General features: G+C 41.4%; 1 protein-coding gene across 2 annotated transcripts in view; it reads left to right on the top strand.

Annotated features, from left to right (window-relative positions):
• Nucleotides 1–14790, top strand: part of LOC124037720 (DNA-binding protein RFX2-like) — a 66370-nt gene that overhangs the window by 11959 nt on the left and 39621 nt on the right. For both annotated transcript variants that reach the window (XM_046352711.1, XM_046352710.1), the window contains exons 2-4: nucleotides 8606–8718; nucleotides 11247–11336; nucleotides 11805–11887. In XM_046352711.1, coding sequence (XP_046208667.1) covers nucleotides 8614–8718; nucleotides 11247–11336; nucleotides 11805–11887 — 278 coding nt within the window. In that variant the 5' untranslated portion in view covers nucleotides 8606–8613. The remainder of the gene's footprint in view (nucleotides 1–8605; nucleotides 8719–11246; nucleotides 11337–11804; nucleotides 11888–14790) is intronic.

Genomic DNA, 14790 nt, shown 5'->3' with positions numbered 1-14790 from the left:
AGGAAATCTGCAAAGGGTTATAGAGGTGGGGGAGGTCTATGGGTTAACACAGTCTCCTTGGCAACCGTTTGATAATTCTCCGGCTGTCAGGCCTGCGCTCCACATGGTAACGAATGGCATCTCTGTGTCGACGGGCTGTGACCAGAGGTGGAAACGGGGAGAGAGTGGATCCAGGATCAGTGGCTGGTTTAGCGGCCCCTTGAATGGCACCTCTCATCTAATAGCTGGCCACGTCCCCTCCTCTCCCTCCAGCGTCGCCATCTGCAGATCCCAAGAGCTGCTTTGATTGGATTAGCCATGAATTCATGAGACAGGCTTGAAGAACAGCCTCTGTCGTGGAAATCTCTTATCATATCTTAATTAGCTTTTTGTGAGTGCATGCGCCTGTGTGCTATCGTTATGTTTTTTTGTTATAGAATCAAAGAGAAGCCAACCTGGGTTTCCTACAATGGGGATGGCTATTAGATTGGGCACCCAATATAGATCACATTGAGTTAACTATTTTCAGAGTAGAAAGTCTTATGGAAAGCATGTTGCTTCTCCTTGAAGTACATTTATCTGTTATATAACTGAAGGAATGGGCTAGGAATTGGACGTGGGGGCAGGATATGGTGAACAAAGAAGTGGTGCACAAATGTCCCCCATAGACAGGAGTTTAATGACAAGTGTCCATGCTTTATTGCCTGGTTGTTTCAACTTCCGATGTGCAGTAAAAGCCCCTTGAGTCGGACTAGTCTGTGGCAGTGCTCTCCTCAGTGCTTATATCTCCTTCCTGCTGCATGGATTATACATGTTGGAAAAGTAATCTGTGATTGATTTTCAAAGTAATTGTTGTTTTTGGAATGGGGAGGTGTAAGCCAAGCTTCGAGGATTGGCTGTCCCCTTTCTGATGATTTAAACATTCTTCCTTCATTTGACCACCGAGTGCATAAAAGAGAGAGAACAGTTGAAACCAGCATGGCGTTTTTAACATTTTTATATAATCTTTCTTCTCCATGGCACAGGAATGAGTCTGCCCTCTGTCTCCACCCCGGTGTCTGAAATTAATAGCTTATGTATTTATTGTTGTAAGTTTCTGCTTAGTGTGAGATAGAGGGATCAGTTGGGGGGATGGCATTGTTTGGTTTGGGAAGTATTCTGTTGGTTGCATAGCAACAGGCCCCTGGAAACGGGAGTGGACGGTGTTGCCACTAGCAACCGTTGTTGCTCTGCAAACAATGTGGGCCAGTGCAAACAAGAGCCAAGACTGTGGGCTCCTGTTTTTAATTGAACATCTGTATGTGTTTTTCTCTGATTGAGCGCTGGTTAAGTTAGATTTGTCAGTGACAGATGTTTAAATCTTGTCTAGATTTTCATACCAAATAGCAGGTATAAGTTTATAGTACTGCACGCTTACCTTTAAGAGGTCTACCAAATGCACACAGAAATGTGTGTTATAGATCTGTCATTCTCATTGAAAGCAAGTCTAAGAAGCGGTTGATCTGTTCTATTTGCACTATTTCTATTCTTCCCGTTCTTAAGTTTCTTTTTTGTGTTTTTTTACTTTTGGTTTTGTACACCAGCTTGGTTTAGATAGTACAATGATTCTCTACACTATAATTGCTAGTTTTGTCACATAAACTGAAATTAAGCAAACTATTTGAATTTTAGCAACCATAAAATGGCGGAGTGATTTCTGCATAGGGCATCTTTAACAGAGGGATATTGGTCCGCTCACACAATTGTCTAAATTGCTAATTTGTGAGTTGCTTGAGTGAAGACAGGATAATTTATTTGAGGTTTGTGATTGAAGTTGTCTCAGGGTTGTGAAGAGAAAGTCTCTGTTAAAAAGTGCAGTCCATTCACAGTTGGGTTCTGCAGTGGTTTGCCGGTCATAGCAGTTGGTGGGAAATTTGTGTGGCTTTTAACTGTCACAGGGGGGCTCAACTCAATGTGGCTGGGGGAGAAAGCCATCTAACCAGTCTGCCTGCACTCCCTCCCTCCTCCAGTCCAACGCATGGCACACTTCCAAAGCACCAACTTATTTGAGCTTTAAGCATGAAAACTTAAAAGGACAAAGCCTAGGTTTATGAGTCCCTGCACCACCCCACTCCACTGCTCCCTCTCCCCCTTCAGTGCATAATAACCACGCTAAGGAAAGAAGTCCAAAGATAACTGCAGGGATTGTTATCAGTGTATTTATAACTCAACTGACACCCCATGGATAAATTCCTTCCATTTGAAACATCTGGCCGCTGGAGCTTTAAATAAATAAAAAAAATCATTTTTAAAGATGCCGTCCGGGATCTTAAACACTTAAAAATTCTTAACATATCATACACATTTAGCAACAAAAAAAAGGAATACTTTTTTTGTAGGATGTAGCATATCATACAAAATGGATGACTTTGTATACAATTGTGCACAATTTTTCGGGGACCTGTTTTGGCTCGTGAGGACAAACATATGGCTGAATTTATACAAAAGCTCTGGACCATCTTTTTAACTTCTTTCAGAAAATGCTAAATGAGTACTGCGATTATTTGCTGTTGTATTACAAGTTTGCCACAAGGAATAATGCAAGGAATAGACAAATAATGGAGGATTGTCTGTCTATATTCTACTCGAGACCCTTATAGACGGGTGCTAATTTTGCCTCCTGTCTGACAAATACATATGAGAGGGACTAGAGGTGGCTGAAAGTGACCGAGGCTGTTTGTGACTCTTTCAAGAGGTTACACAGAGAAGGACTGGACTTGGCAGTCTCCTCAAACAGCTTTATATTGTGTGAGTTCCTATGTGATTAATGCTTAGACAACGATTGACAAATGCCAGCCTAAAGTAATGGAAGAATTACAACATTATCGACACATTTACATTACATTTACATTTAAGTCATTTAGCAGACGCTCTTATCCAGAGCGACTTACAAATTGGTGCATTCACCTTATGACATCCAGTGGAACAACCACTTTACAATAGTGCATCTAAATATTTTAAGGGGGGGTGAGAAGGATTACTTTATCCTATCCTAGGTATTCCTTAAAGAGGTGGGGTTTCAGGTGTCTCCGGAAGGTGGTGATTGACTCCGCTGTCCTGGCGTCGTGAGGGAGTTTGTTCCACCATTGGGGAGCCAGAGCAGCGAACAGTTTTGACTGAGCTGAGCGGGAACTGTACTTCCTCAGTGGTAGGGAGGCGAGCAGGCCAGAGGTGGATGAACGCAGTGCGCTTATTTGGGTGTAGGGCCTGATCAGAGCCTGGAGGTACTGAGGTGCCGTTCCCCTCACAGCTCCGTAGGCAAGCACCATGGTCTTGTAGCGGATGCGAGCTTCAACTGGAAGCCAGTGGAGAGAGCGGAGGAGCGGGGTGACGTGAGAGAACTTGGGAAGGTTGAACACTAGACACCACTTGGCTATAAGGCTAATTATTACTTATCTAGACAGGCGTGTCTTTGGAATCCTCCTGTGTGGAAAATGTCAGTGTCACACCAGCTCTGTGGTAATCCATGCCAGGGTTTCTGTTAGGAAAATGTGGTGCCGGACATTTGACCGGCGGCGGTTTAATTTACCGGACATTTGAGAAATGTACCGGACCCATATGCATTGGGTGCGTAACCTGATTAGGGCGTCCACCCACGGTGCTCTGAATGACAGAAATCACATTTAGATTATGGTAATTCACATTAACTGAACATGGAAGTTGAGGATGCAACAACGATTACCCAATTCTGACGCACACTTTGAAGATGTTAGAAAAACTGTCCACATATACTTTTCCTCAGCTAACAAGACGAGTAAGGAACAGCAAAATCACTAGCCAATGTCAATCTACTATCCACCATAGTAGAAAGTCTAGCTATTCTATTGGCCAGCATATTGAGAAAGAAATAGCTTATTCCATGCAGACTCTGAGACAGTTGTGTGACGATAGATCCCAAATTCATACAACAAGTAGGCCTAGGCTACATTATTATTATTTTTTTTCAAGCAATGTGTCTAATGCAACAGACCAGAACGTTTAACTTAAAATGTTGAACTATTATTTCTTCACATTATAAGTGCGCAGCAATACGCCTAAGGCAGTAGGCTACGTGTGAATGTTCGTTCTATAATGCAATTAGCAGGAAATCACTGTTGTCAAAAACATATGACAGAGATGAAAATATCAATTAAAAAAGTAGAAGAAGAACTAGCTTGGGTTGCTAATATGTTTAGTATTGTGCCTTTGGCTACTGGGAAAAGAAAGAAAGTGTATGTCAAATAATTGCTTCCACGGATATGGTCGGATTTTGGGCTAAGCTATTTTGAAGCCATGTTAGACATGCTTCATAATATGTAGTAAAATGTTCAGGTTTTAAACAATTAAGTATATGTTTTCAAAATGCATACTACTTCTAGCTCATTGCAAAGTGGCGTGTGATGTGCTGATGAAGCCTGCCTTCCGTTGCCTATGCATTTGCTGTTTGAGATGCTGTAGCAGTGAAGACATCAAAACTATGAAATAACACATGGAATCATGTAGTAACCAAAAATGTGTTATAACAAATCAAAATATATGAACTATTTTAGATTCTTCAAAGTAGCCACCCTTTGCCTCTGACAGCTTTGCACACTTTTGGCATTCTCTCAACCAGCTTCATGAGGAATGCTTTTCCAACAGTCTTGAAAGAGTTCCCACATATGCCGAGCTCTTGTTGGCTGCTTTTCTTTCACTCTGCAGGTGTGTTTTGGGTCATTGTCCTGTTGAAAAACAAATGATAGTCCCACTAAGCGCAAACCAGATGGGATGGTGTATCGCTGCAGAATGCTGTGGTAGGCATGCGGGTTGAATTCTAAATAAATCACTGACTGTGTCAGCAGCAAAGCACCCCAACACCATCACACCTCCTCCATGCTTCACAGTGGGAACCACACATGCGGAGATCATCCGTTCACCTACTCTGCATCTCACAAAGACACGGCGGTTGGAACCAAAAGTCTAAAATTTTGCCTCATCAGACCAAAGGACAGATTTCCACTGGTCTAATGTCCATTGCTCGTGTTTTTTGCTGTGCAAAGCTGTCATCAAGGCAGAGGGTGGCTACTTTGAAGAATCTCAAATATAAAATATATTTTTACTTTTTTAGCACTTTTTTGTTTACTACATAATTCCATACATATTATTTCATTGTTTTGATATCTTCACTATTATTCTACAATGTAGGAGAAAGTAAAAATAAAGAAAAACCCTTTCGGTGTGTCAAACTTTTGACTGGTACTGTACATAGGCTAAAAAACATTCATTCGCAATGGGATTTTTTTGTTCATCTCCCGGACAATTGGCCTGCACCATTTTTATTTATCGGCTTTTCTATTTAAAAAATGTATCAGACAAAAGCCGGCTTTTACCAGCTAATGGGAATGCTGGTTCATGTCCATTGTTGTGAAAAATCGTACTTCAATCATGTTTCACAATTTCCGTTAATAAGCCTAGGTATGGTGTTGCTCACAACTAATTGTCCTAATGCCCTAATGTTAATCTTTTATTATTTGTCATCTGTCTTTAATTTAGTGTGTAGCTCTGAAGAAATTTGACACCAGAATCTAAGCAATCACAATGCATTTTACATTCATTCACTCACTTTCTAACTCTACTCTCTGTGTCAAAACAAATTTAAAAAATACTGAAATTTAAAGTGCTGGGGGTGTTTGAGCAGAGCTGAACAGCACCTGTTGCCCACCCACTAGCTTGACTCTAATGATTAATGACTGTCTAATCAAACAGTATTAAAAGCAGCCTGTTAATGGACACTAAGCTATTCGTGCTTCAGGCAGTGTAGTACTGATCTAACAGGCAGCAAGCAAGCAGTGTTACTGTTTACATATCTGCTTTGATTATGGTAGATGTGATACATCTTTGTGTATTATTATCCCGTGTAATGATGTGGCTTTTATAGCAGTAATTGTGTGTCTATATAGGGAGTGGTTATCAGTCTGTAAATTATTTCCTTGTTGAGCCCGTGTCTGGTATGGTGGCCTAGTTTAAAAGGGAAATCTGCAGTTGAAACAACAACGGGGCACCCCGACACTGTTTTGGTAAAAAGTTGAGCAATGGGGCTAGATAAATCTATCATCATCTGCACATCGATCACTCCAGTGTTAGTGCTAAATTGTAATTATTTCGCCTCTATAGCCTATTTATTGCCTTACCTCCCTACTCTTCCACATTTGCACACACTGTACATAGATTTTTGTATTGTGTTATTGACTGTACGTTTGTTTATGTGTAACTCTGTTGTTGTTTGTGTGGCACTGCTTTGCTTTATCTTGGCAGGGTCGCAGTTGTAAATGAGAACTTGTTCTCAACTAGCCTACCTGGTGGAATAAAGGTGAAATAAAACATAATGTAACCACTCTCAAATTCATAGGCAGGGCTATGGATGCAAGGACTGCTCACCCATGAGATCCAAATGATAGTTTTAACCACCTTTTAAAGCTATACAGTATTTGTTTACATTTACACTGTTTACAAACAATGGAATTCTGATGGAGTACGACAGATGAACTAAGCTCATGAGGCATTTATACATTTTATTATTCAAGAATCAATAGGTATATGTCATTAATTTAAAAGTCCACAAATGGATGTAGCAATCGCATATTGCCCCTTTACAGCTGCTCCTCCTGGACACTGATTGAGGATGAATAAGTAACGGAAGTGGCTTGTCCATGTCTGCTGACTGATTAGGCCTCATTTGTTTAGCTACTGATCTTCTAGAGATGTTCTGCCTCCTCCCTCCCGGCAAAGACACCCAACCCCCTTCTCTCTCTCTCTCTCTCCCTTTCCTTCCCCTCCCCCTTGCTCTGTGGCCACACTCAAAAATTTATGTGCATGAGCTTTAAAAAGAAAAGAGAAAGGAGGGAGCAGCAGGGAGGGAGAAGAGTGGGGCAAGGGTTGGGGGTGGTCGTCATGGATTCCTCACCATAGCAACTGGCAAACGTTTACAAAGCATTAAAGAATTTCCTCATATCAGCTGGATTATTGGAGCCCCAGAGAACAGCTCTCATTTGAAACAAATGCTGAATATCATCAGGACCCTGGCCGTGCTTGGAGCCCCACTGGCATTTCCTTTTTTTTCTTTCTTCCTATTTTGGAGACACTGTGGACGTCTTTTTTTTCTTCCCTATCCCCCTTGCAGTTTCATTCTTCCCTACAACCCCTCCCTATCTTTCTCTCTATGAAAGAGAGAGCCTTTGTGTCACTCCATTTTTAGCTCTCCACACTCCCTTTTGCCATGCGGTGCACATTTTCGCCCAATGCTAGTCAGAGTTTGGGGTACCAGTAAGGGCCTCCTGAGTCCTGACAATACTCACAACAATGGTTTTCACCACAACTTTTCCAACTGCTTCCTTCCTAGCAGCTGGACTAATACTAAGTAGCCATTTTCTGCTGGCTTTACCATTGTTTTTAAAGGCCAGAGATGAGGTGACTCAGTAGGGCCTGGGGCCTGGACCTCCACCTAGGCAATATGAAGACCTGGCCACTCTCTGTGGCATGCTGTGAAAAGCCCATTTGTTTGGTATGTCAGCACATGTGCAGGCCTGGCTCTGAGTAGGGATTCATTCTGACGGTTCTGTCTTGTCTGGCAGGGCTGCGCGTGTATACTCTTGTCTTGTATGTCCTTGCTCTGAATCCCAAGTGGTGCAGCGGTTTAAGGCACTGCATTAAAAAAAAAGTTTTTATTTAACTAGGCAAGTCAGTTAAGAACACATTCTTATTTACAATGACGGCCTACCGGTGAACAGTGGTTACCTGCCTTGTTCAGGGGCAGAATGACAGATTTTTACCTTGTCAGTCCTGGGATTCTATCCAGCAACCTTTCGGTTACTGGCCCAACGCTCTAACCACTAGGCGCCACTACAGCCTCTGATTCGATTCCAGGCTGTATCACAACCGGCTGTGATTGGGAGTCCCATAGAGCAGCGCAGCGTCGTCCGGGTTAGGGTTTAGCCGGGGTAGGCCGTCATTGTGTTAAGAGAATTATGTTCTCATGTTCATTAACCAATTAAATTAAAATACTTTGTCTGTTACTAAGAATTTGTAAGGTTCTTATTAAAATGAAACAGACAGAGGCCAGTCTACTTAGTCAGCAGTTTTATTTACGAGAGCTCTGCTTATCATTTCCTGTACATTGGTCTATATACCTCACATTTCGTCATAAATGTCCCTCCTCTCAGAAACAATGACAACATAGTTCACAAGTCTTCTCCTACTCATACATTGTCTGCCACCTGTTAAACAATCTACTACAAGCCCAAGGTTTGGGTGGGGAGACTTCCTTCCCTGTTATCAGTTCCACAGTGGTCACAAGTTGTCTGCCACAGTTTCTTGCCTGCTAACAGTCCCTTTTTCTTATGGACAAACATTATTTATCATTATACAGAGACAGGGTAGAATTCTGTTAGTTATAGTTCTACGTTAAATGTATACATAATTTAGTCATTATTCATAAAATTCATAACACATTGAATTTGTTCTTAACTGACTGGCCTAGTTAAATGAAGGTAAACAAAAATACAAATAATAATAATCCCACTCCTCTTCCCTCTTCCCTCTCTCCTCCCCTCATCCCGCTCTCCCCTGTAAGGTCCCAGCATGCAGAGTTCAGATGGAGGGTCCGATTCGCCGTCCAGTGTGGTGCTGCGTACGTCCACCTCCACCCAGGCCCCCGTGGTGCAGCCCGTCCCAGCCTCACAACAGGTATACTACTACAAAACCAGGCTGCACTCCCTCGCATGCAGCAAGTGGTCTCTCTCACTCAACCACAACACTCTTCCTCACAGCACTCTCCCCCACGACCAGCAACACTTCACATCATGGTCTCTTTCAAACACAGAACTCTACATCAGAGTACTCTCTCACAAACATGATATTCTCCCCATGGGAGCCAAACCCCTCTCACACCATGCACTGGGGAAGAGCAGCAGAATTCTCAAAAACCTGTTGATTTCATTAATAACTTATCATGACAGATACCAGATTTATTACACTTCAGAGCAATCCTTTAATGTGAATGTATTTCCTGTATATTAAGAACCACATACAGTGCCTTCAGAAAGTATTCACACCCCTTTACTTTTTCCACATTTTGTTGTTACAGCCTGAAGTTAAAATGTATTAAATTGAGATTTTGGGTCATTGATCTACACACACACAACACCCCATAATGCTAAAGTGGAATGTTGTTTGTAGAAACTTTTCAAAATGTATATAAAATAAAAACTTAAATGTCTTTTGAGTTAATAAGTATTCAACCCCTTTGTTATGGCATGCCTAAATAAGTTCAGGAGTAAAAATGCGTTTAACAAATTGCATAATAAGTTGCATGGGCTCATTCTGTGTTAAATAATAGTGGTTAACATTGTTTTTTAATCATGTAGAGTAGTGAATCTCAAGCACAGATTCAACCACAAAGAACAGGGAGGTTTTTCAATGCCTTGCAAAGAAGGGCACCCAGCGATTTAATAAGGAGAAAAAAAAGCAGACGCTGGATATCCCTTTGAGTATGGTAAGTAGGCTTTGGATGGTGTATCATTACACCCAGTCACCACAAAGATACAAGCGTCCTTCCTAATTCAGTTGCTGGAGAGAAAGGAAACTGCTCAGGGATTTCACCATGAGGCCAATGGTGATGTTAAAACAGTTGCAGAGTTTAATGGATGTGATATGAGAACTGAGGATGGGTCAACAACATTGTAGTTACTCCACAATACTAACCTAAATGACAGAGTGAAAAGAAGGAAGCCTGTACAGAATAAAAAATATTCCAAAACATGCATCTGGTTTGCTTCAAGACAATAAATGCTGCAAAAAAATATGGCAAAGAAATTTGCTTTTTGTCCTGAATACAAAGCGTTATGTTTGGGGCAAATTTTAAAGCATGGTGGCTGCATCATGTTATGGGTATGCTTGTCATCGGCAAGGACTAAGGAGGGTTTTATTTTATATAAAAGGAAACAGAATACAGCTAAGCACAGGCAAAATCCTAGAAGAAAACCTGGTTCAGTCATCTTTCCAACAGACACTGGGAGACGAATTCAACTTTCAGCAGGACAATAACCTAAAACACAAGGCCAAATCTACACTGGAGCTGAATCATTTTTTAAAGACTAATGGGCAAATAATGTACAATCCAGGTGTGCAAAGCTTTTAGAGACTTACCCAATAAGTCTCACAGCTGTAATCTTGCCAAAAGTGTTTCTAACATGTATTGGCTCAGGGGTATGAATACTTATCTAATCAGGATATATTAGTGTTTTTATTTTTCATTAATGTGAGTAAATATTATAATTTTTATTCCCCTTTGACAGAGTATTTTGTGTAGGTCATTGACCAAAAATGACAATTAAATCCATTTTAATCCCACTTCTTTGTAACACAACAAAATGTGGGAAAAGTCAAGAGGTGTGAATACTTTCTGAAGGCACTGTAAATGTATCAACAAGCATTAGCCTACATGTGGATAAAAGCATCATAAATAATGTGATATCATGTTGTCGTGTGTGATCAGGCAGGAGTTTCTGATTAGTGCAAGTAGGACCTATAACCTTGTCTTGCCACAGCTGTTCAAAATTCTGGGAAAAGGACATTGGTTGACGAGAGAATCCATAGAAACCAAGCAGTTAAACATCCTTATGTTAATATTTTTGGATAGGGCATCATATTTGCCTTGACAGCTGGCTATGCTTGAGAAAAGACAGTTCTGACCTTAAGGCCTATACTACACCGCCTCTGACATATCTCAGGCTTTTAGAGAAAGCAAATGGCATTTATTTTTGTTGTTATGAACACATCTCCCTTAACACTCCCCTAAAGAGGGAAACCAGCAGTAGTCATCTGCGACCACCAAAGAAAAACGCTGGCCCCAAATAAACCTACATTGCAGGTTGCCTGTAATTACTAAAAGCCTAGAATGGACCAAGACAAAAATGTGTTGGCTGGTAAGCTGCACTGCTGCTGAATAGCATCATCTTTCCCACCAGCAATCATTTCATATTTGTGTTGAAGTTTACAGAAGAAAGGCACAAGCCACAATGCACATAAGGAAGGAGATTATACCAAAAGTAATGTAGAAAATCCAGTAAAATCCCCTGTTTCGTGATTCTCTGGTGGTCATTAAGGGCTTAGGGATTGTATTTAATTTTTTTGTGTGTAAATAGATATAGTGTGTGTCTGTGTGTGGGCATTTTATGTGCTTACCAATAATTGTGTGTTTCCTCTCCCTCCAGAGGGTGCTGGTTCAGGCCACAGGTTCTGCCCAGAAGGGAGCTCAGGTGCAGCAGCTGTCCGTCCCTCGGGTGCAACAGGTCCCTCAGCAGGTACACTCCTCATCACCCCTTATTCCTTCTCCCCAGCCCCCAGGACACTCAGTCAGTCTAGCTTTAGCCATATGCACAGACCATGGCTCCATTCACAGTAGCATCAGACATATAGAGTCAGATTACATTCTCCACTGTATTGTAAGCGTTCTTGCTTTGGAATGGTATGGGTTTCTAACAGATAGAATTGATGTTAGATCTCAATTATATGTGCTTCAATTGCTCAGCAGGGATTTTATCTTTTCTCAGTTTGACACTTTGGACTCACTGCCACCTACTGACAGCACTGCGTTAAGATATGACCAAGATTATGATTATGGAAGACATGATTTACATTGAAGTTTCTTCTGATTCATAACAAGCATAGATATCCTATCTAATGTCAAGGAATGAGAAACAGCCTAGAGGTGGATACTCTATCTTGATAATAGTGCTTCAAGGTTGATTCATTGGTTTCTCTCTCAATAGGTTCAGCAGGTCCAGCATGTTTACCCCTCCCAGGTTCAATATGTAGGAGAGGGGGGAGAGGCAGTTTACACTAATGGAACCATGTAAGTACTGCGGTGCTCTTCATTTAAGGCAAAGGAACGTGTTCCAGGCGCCTTTAAAATGATTCTAAATAGAAAACCATTAAGGCTAATAGAACATTTAATGTGAGATTGTGTATGTATATATATATATATATATATATATATATATATATATATATATATATATATATATATATATATATATATATATATATATATATATATATATAGTGGGGCAAAAAGGTATTTAGTCAGCCACCAATTGTGCAAGTTCTCCCACTTAAAAAGATGAGAGAGGCCTGTAATTTTCATCATAGGTTCACTCCAACTATGACAGACAAAATTAGGAAAAGAAATCCAGAAAATCACATTGTAGGATTTTTTTATGAATTTATTTGCAAATTACGGTGGAAAATAAGTATTTGGTCACCTACAAACAAGCAAGATTTCTGGCACTCACAGACCTGTAACTTCTTCTTTAAGAGGCTCCTCTGTCCTCCACTCGTTACCTGTATTAATGGCACCTGTTTGAACTTGTTATCAGTATAAAAGACACCTTTCCACAACCTCAAACAGTCACACTCCAAACTCCACTATGGCCAAGACCAAAGAGCTGTCAAAGGACACCAGAAACAAAATTGTACCAGTCTTCCCACCAGGCTGGGAAGACTGAATCTGCAATAGCAAGGGCATTGAAGATGAAATGTGGCTGAGTCTTTAAACATGACAATGATCCCAAACACACCGCCCGGGCAACGAAGGAGTGGCTTCATAAGAAGCATTTCAAGGTCCTGGAGTGGCCTAGCCAGTCTCCAGATCTCAACCCCATAGAAAATCTTTGGAGGGAGTTGAAAGTCTGTGTTGCCCAGCAACATCCCCAAAACACCACTGCTCTAGAGGAGATCTGCATGGAGGAATGGGCCAAAATACCAGCAACAGTGTGTGAAAACCTTGTGAAGACTTACAGAAAACGTTTGACCTCTGTCATTGCCAACAAAGGGTATATAACAAAGTATTGAGATAAACTTTTGTTATTGACCAAATACTTATTTTCCACCATAATTTGAAAATAAATTCATAAAAAATCCTACAATGTGATTTTCTGGATTTTTTTTCTAATTTTGTCTGTCATAGTTGAAGTGTACCTATGATGAAAATTACAGGCCTCTCATCTTTTTAAGTGGGAGAAATTGCACAATTGGGGGCTGACTAAATACTTTTTTGCCCCACTGTATATATATATATATATATATATATATATTATTTGTTCACCTTTATTTAGCCAGGTATGCTAGTTGAGAACAAGTTCTCATTTACAACTGCGACCTGGCCAAGATAAAGCAAAGCAGTTCGACACATACATCAACACAGAGTTACACATGGAATAAACAAGCATACAGTCAATAATACAGTAGAAAAAGTATATATACAGTGTGTGCAAATGATGTAAGATAAGGGAGGTAAGGCAATAAATAGGCTATGGTGGCGAAGTAATTACAATATACCAATTAAACACTGGAGTGAATGGATGTGCAGAAGATGAATGTGCAAGTAGAGATACTGGGCTGCAAAATAGCAAGATAAATAAATAAATAAATACAGTATTGGGATGAGGTAGTTGGATGGGATATTTACAGATGGGCTATGTAGAGGTGCAGTGATCTGTGAGCTGCTCTGACAGCTGGTGCTTAAAGCTAGTGAGGGAGATATGAGTCTCCAGCTTCAGTGATTTTTGCGGTGCTCGGGTGGGTGCTACTATGGTGACCAGTCATTGGCAGCAGAGAACTGGAAGGAAAGGTAGCCAAAGGAGGAATTGGCTTTGGGGGTGACCAGTGAGATATACTTGCTGGAGCGCGTGCAGTCTAGTCAGACACCTAGGTATTTGTAGTTGTCCACATATTCTAAGTCAGATGTTGGACAGGCGGGCAGGTGCGGGCAGCGATCGGTTGAAGAGCATGCATTTAGTTTTACTTGCATTTAATAGCAGTTGGAGGCCACGGAAGGAGTGTTGTGTGGAATTGAAACTCGTCTGGTGGTTAGTTAACACAATTTCCAAAGAAGTGTCAGAAGTATACAGAATGGTGTCGTCTGCGTAGAGGTGGATCTGAGAATCACCACCAGAAAGACCGACATCATTGATGTATACAGAGAAGAGAGTCGGCCCAAGAATTGAACCCTGTGGCACCCCCACAGAGACTGCCAAAGGTTTGGACAACAGGCCCTCCGATTTGACACACTGAACTCTATCAGAGAAGTAGTTGGTGAACCAGGCGAGGCAATCATTTGAGAAACCAAGGCTGTTGAGTCTGCCGATAAGAATGTGGTGACTGACATGAGTCGAAAGCCTTGGCCAGGTCAATGAATACGGCTGCACAGTAATGTCTCTTATCGATGGCGGTTATGATATCGTTTAGGACCTTGAGCATGGCCAAGGTGCACCCATGACCAGCTCTGAAACCAGATTGCATAGCAGAGAAGGTACGGTGGGGTTCGAAATGGTCAGTAATCTGTTTGTTAACGTGGCTTTCGAAGACCGTAGAAAGGTAGGGTAGGATATATATAGGTCTGTAGCAGTTTGGATCTAGAGTGTCTCCCCCTTTGAAGAGGGGGACGATCGCGGCAGCTTTCCAATCTTTGGTAATCACAGACAATACGAAATCGAGTTTGAACAGGCTATAGGGGTTGCAACAATTTTGGCAGATCATTTTAGAAAGAGAGGGTCCAGATTGTCTAGCCTGGCTGATTTGTAGGGGTCCAGATTTTGCAGCTCTTTCTGAACATCAGCTATCTGGATTTGGGTGAAGGAGAAATGGGGAGGCTTGGGCAAGTTGCTGTGGGGGGTGCAGGGCAGTTGACTGGGGTAAGGGTAGCCAGGCGGAAAGCATGGCCAGCCGTAGGAAAATGATTGAAATTCTCAATTATAG

The sequence above is a fragment of the Oncorhynchus gorbuscha genome, linkage group LG06 (assembly GCF_021184085.1).
Source record: "Oncorhynchus gorbuscha isolate QuinsamMale2020 ecotype Even-year linkage group LG06, OgorEven_v1.0, whole genome shotgun sequence".
NCBI classification, from domain to species: Eukaryota; Metazoa; Chordata; class Actinopteri; order Salmoniformes; family Salmonidae; genus Oncorhynchus; species Oncorhynchus gorbuscha.
Note: the sequence above shows the minus strand (reverse complement) of the source record. Positions and strands in the feature narration are given on the sequence as shown.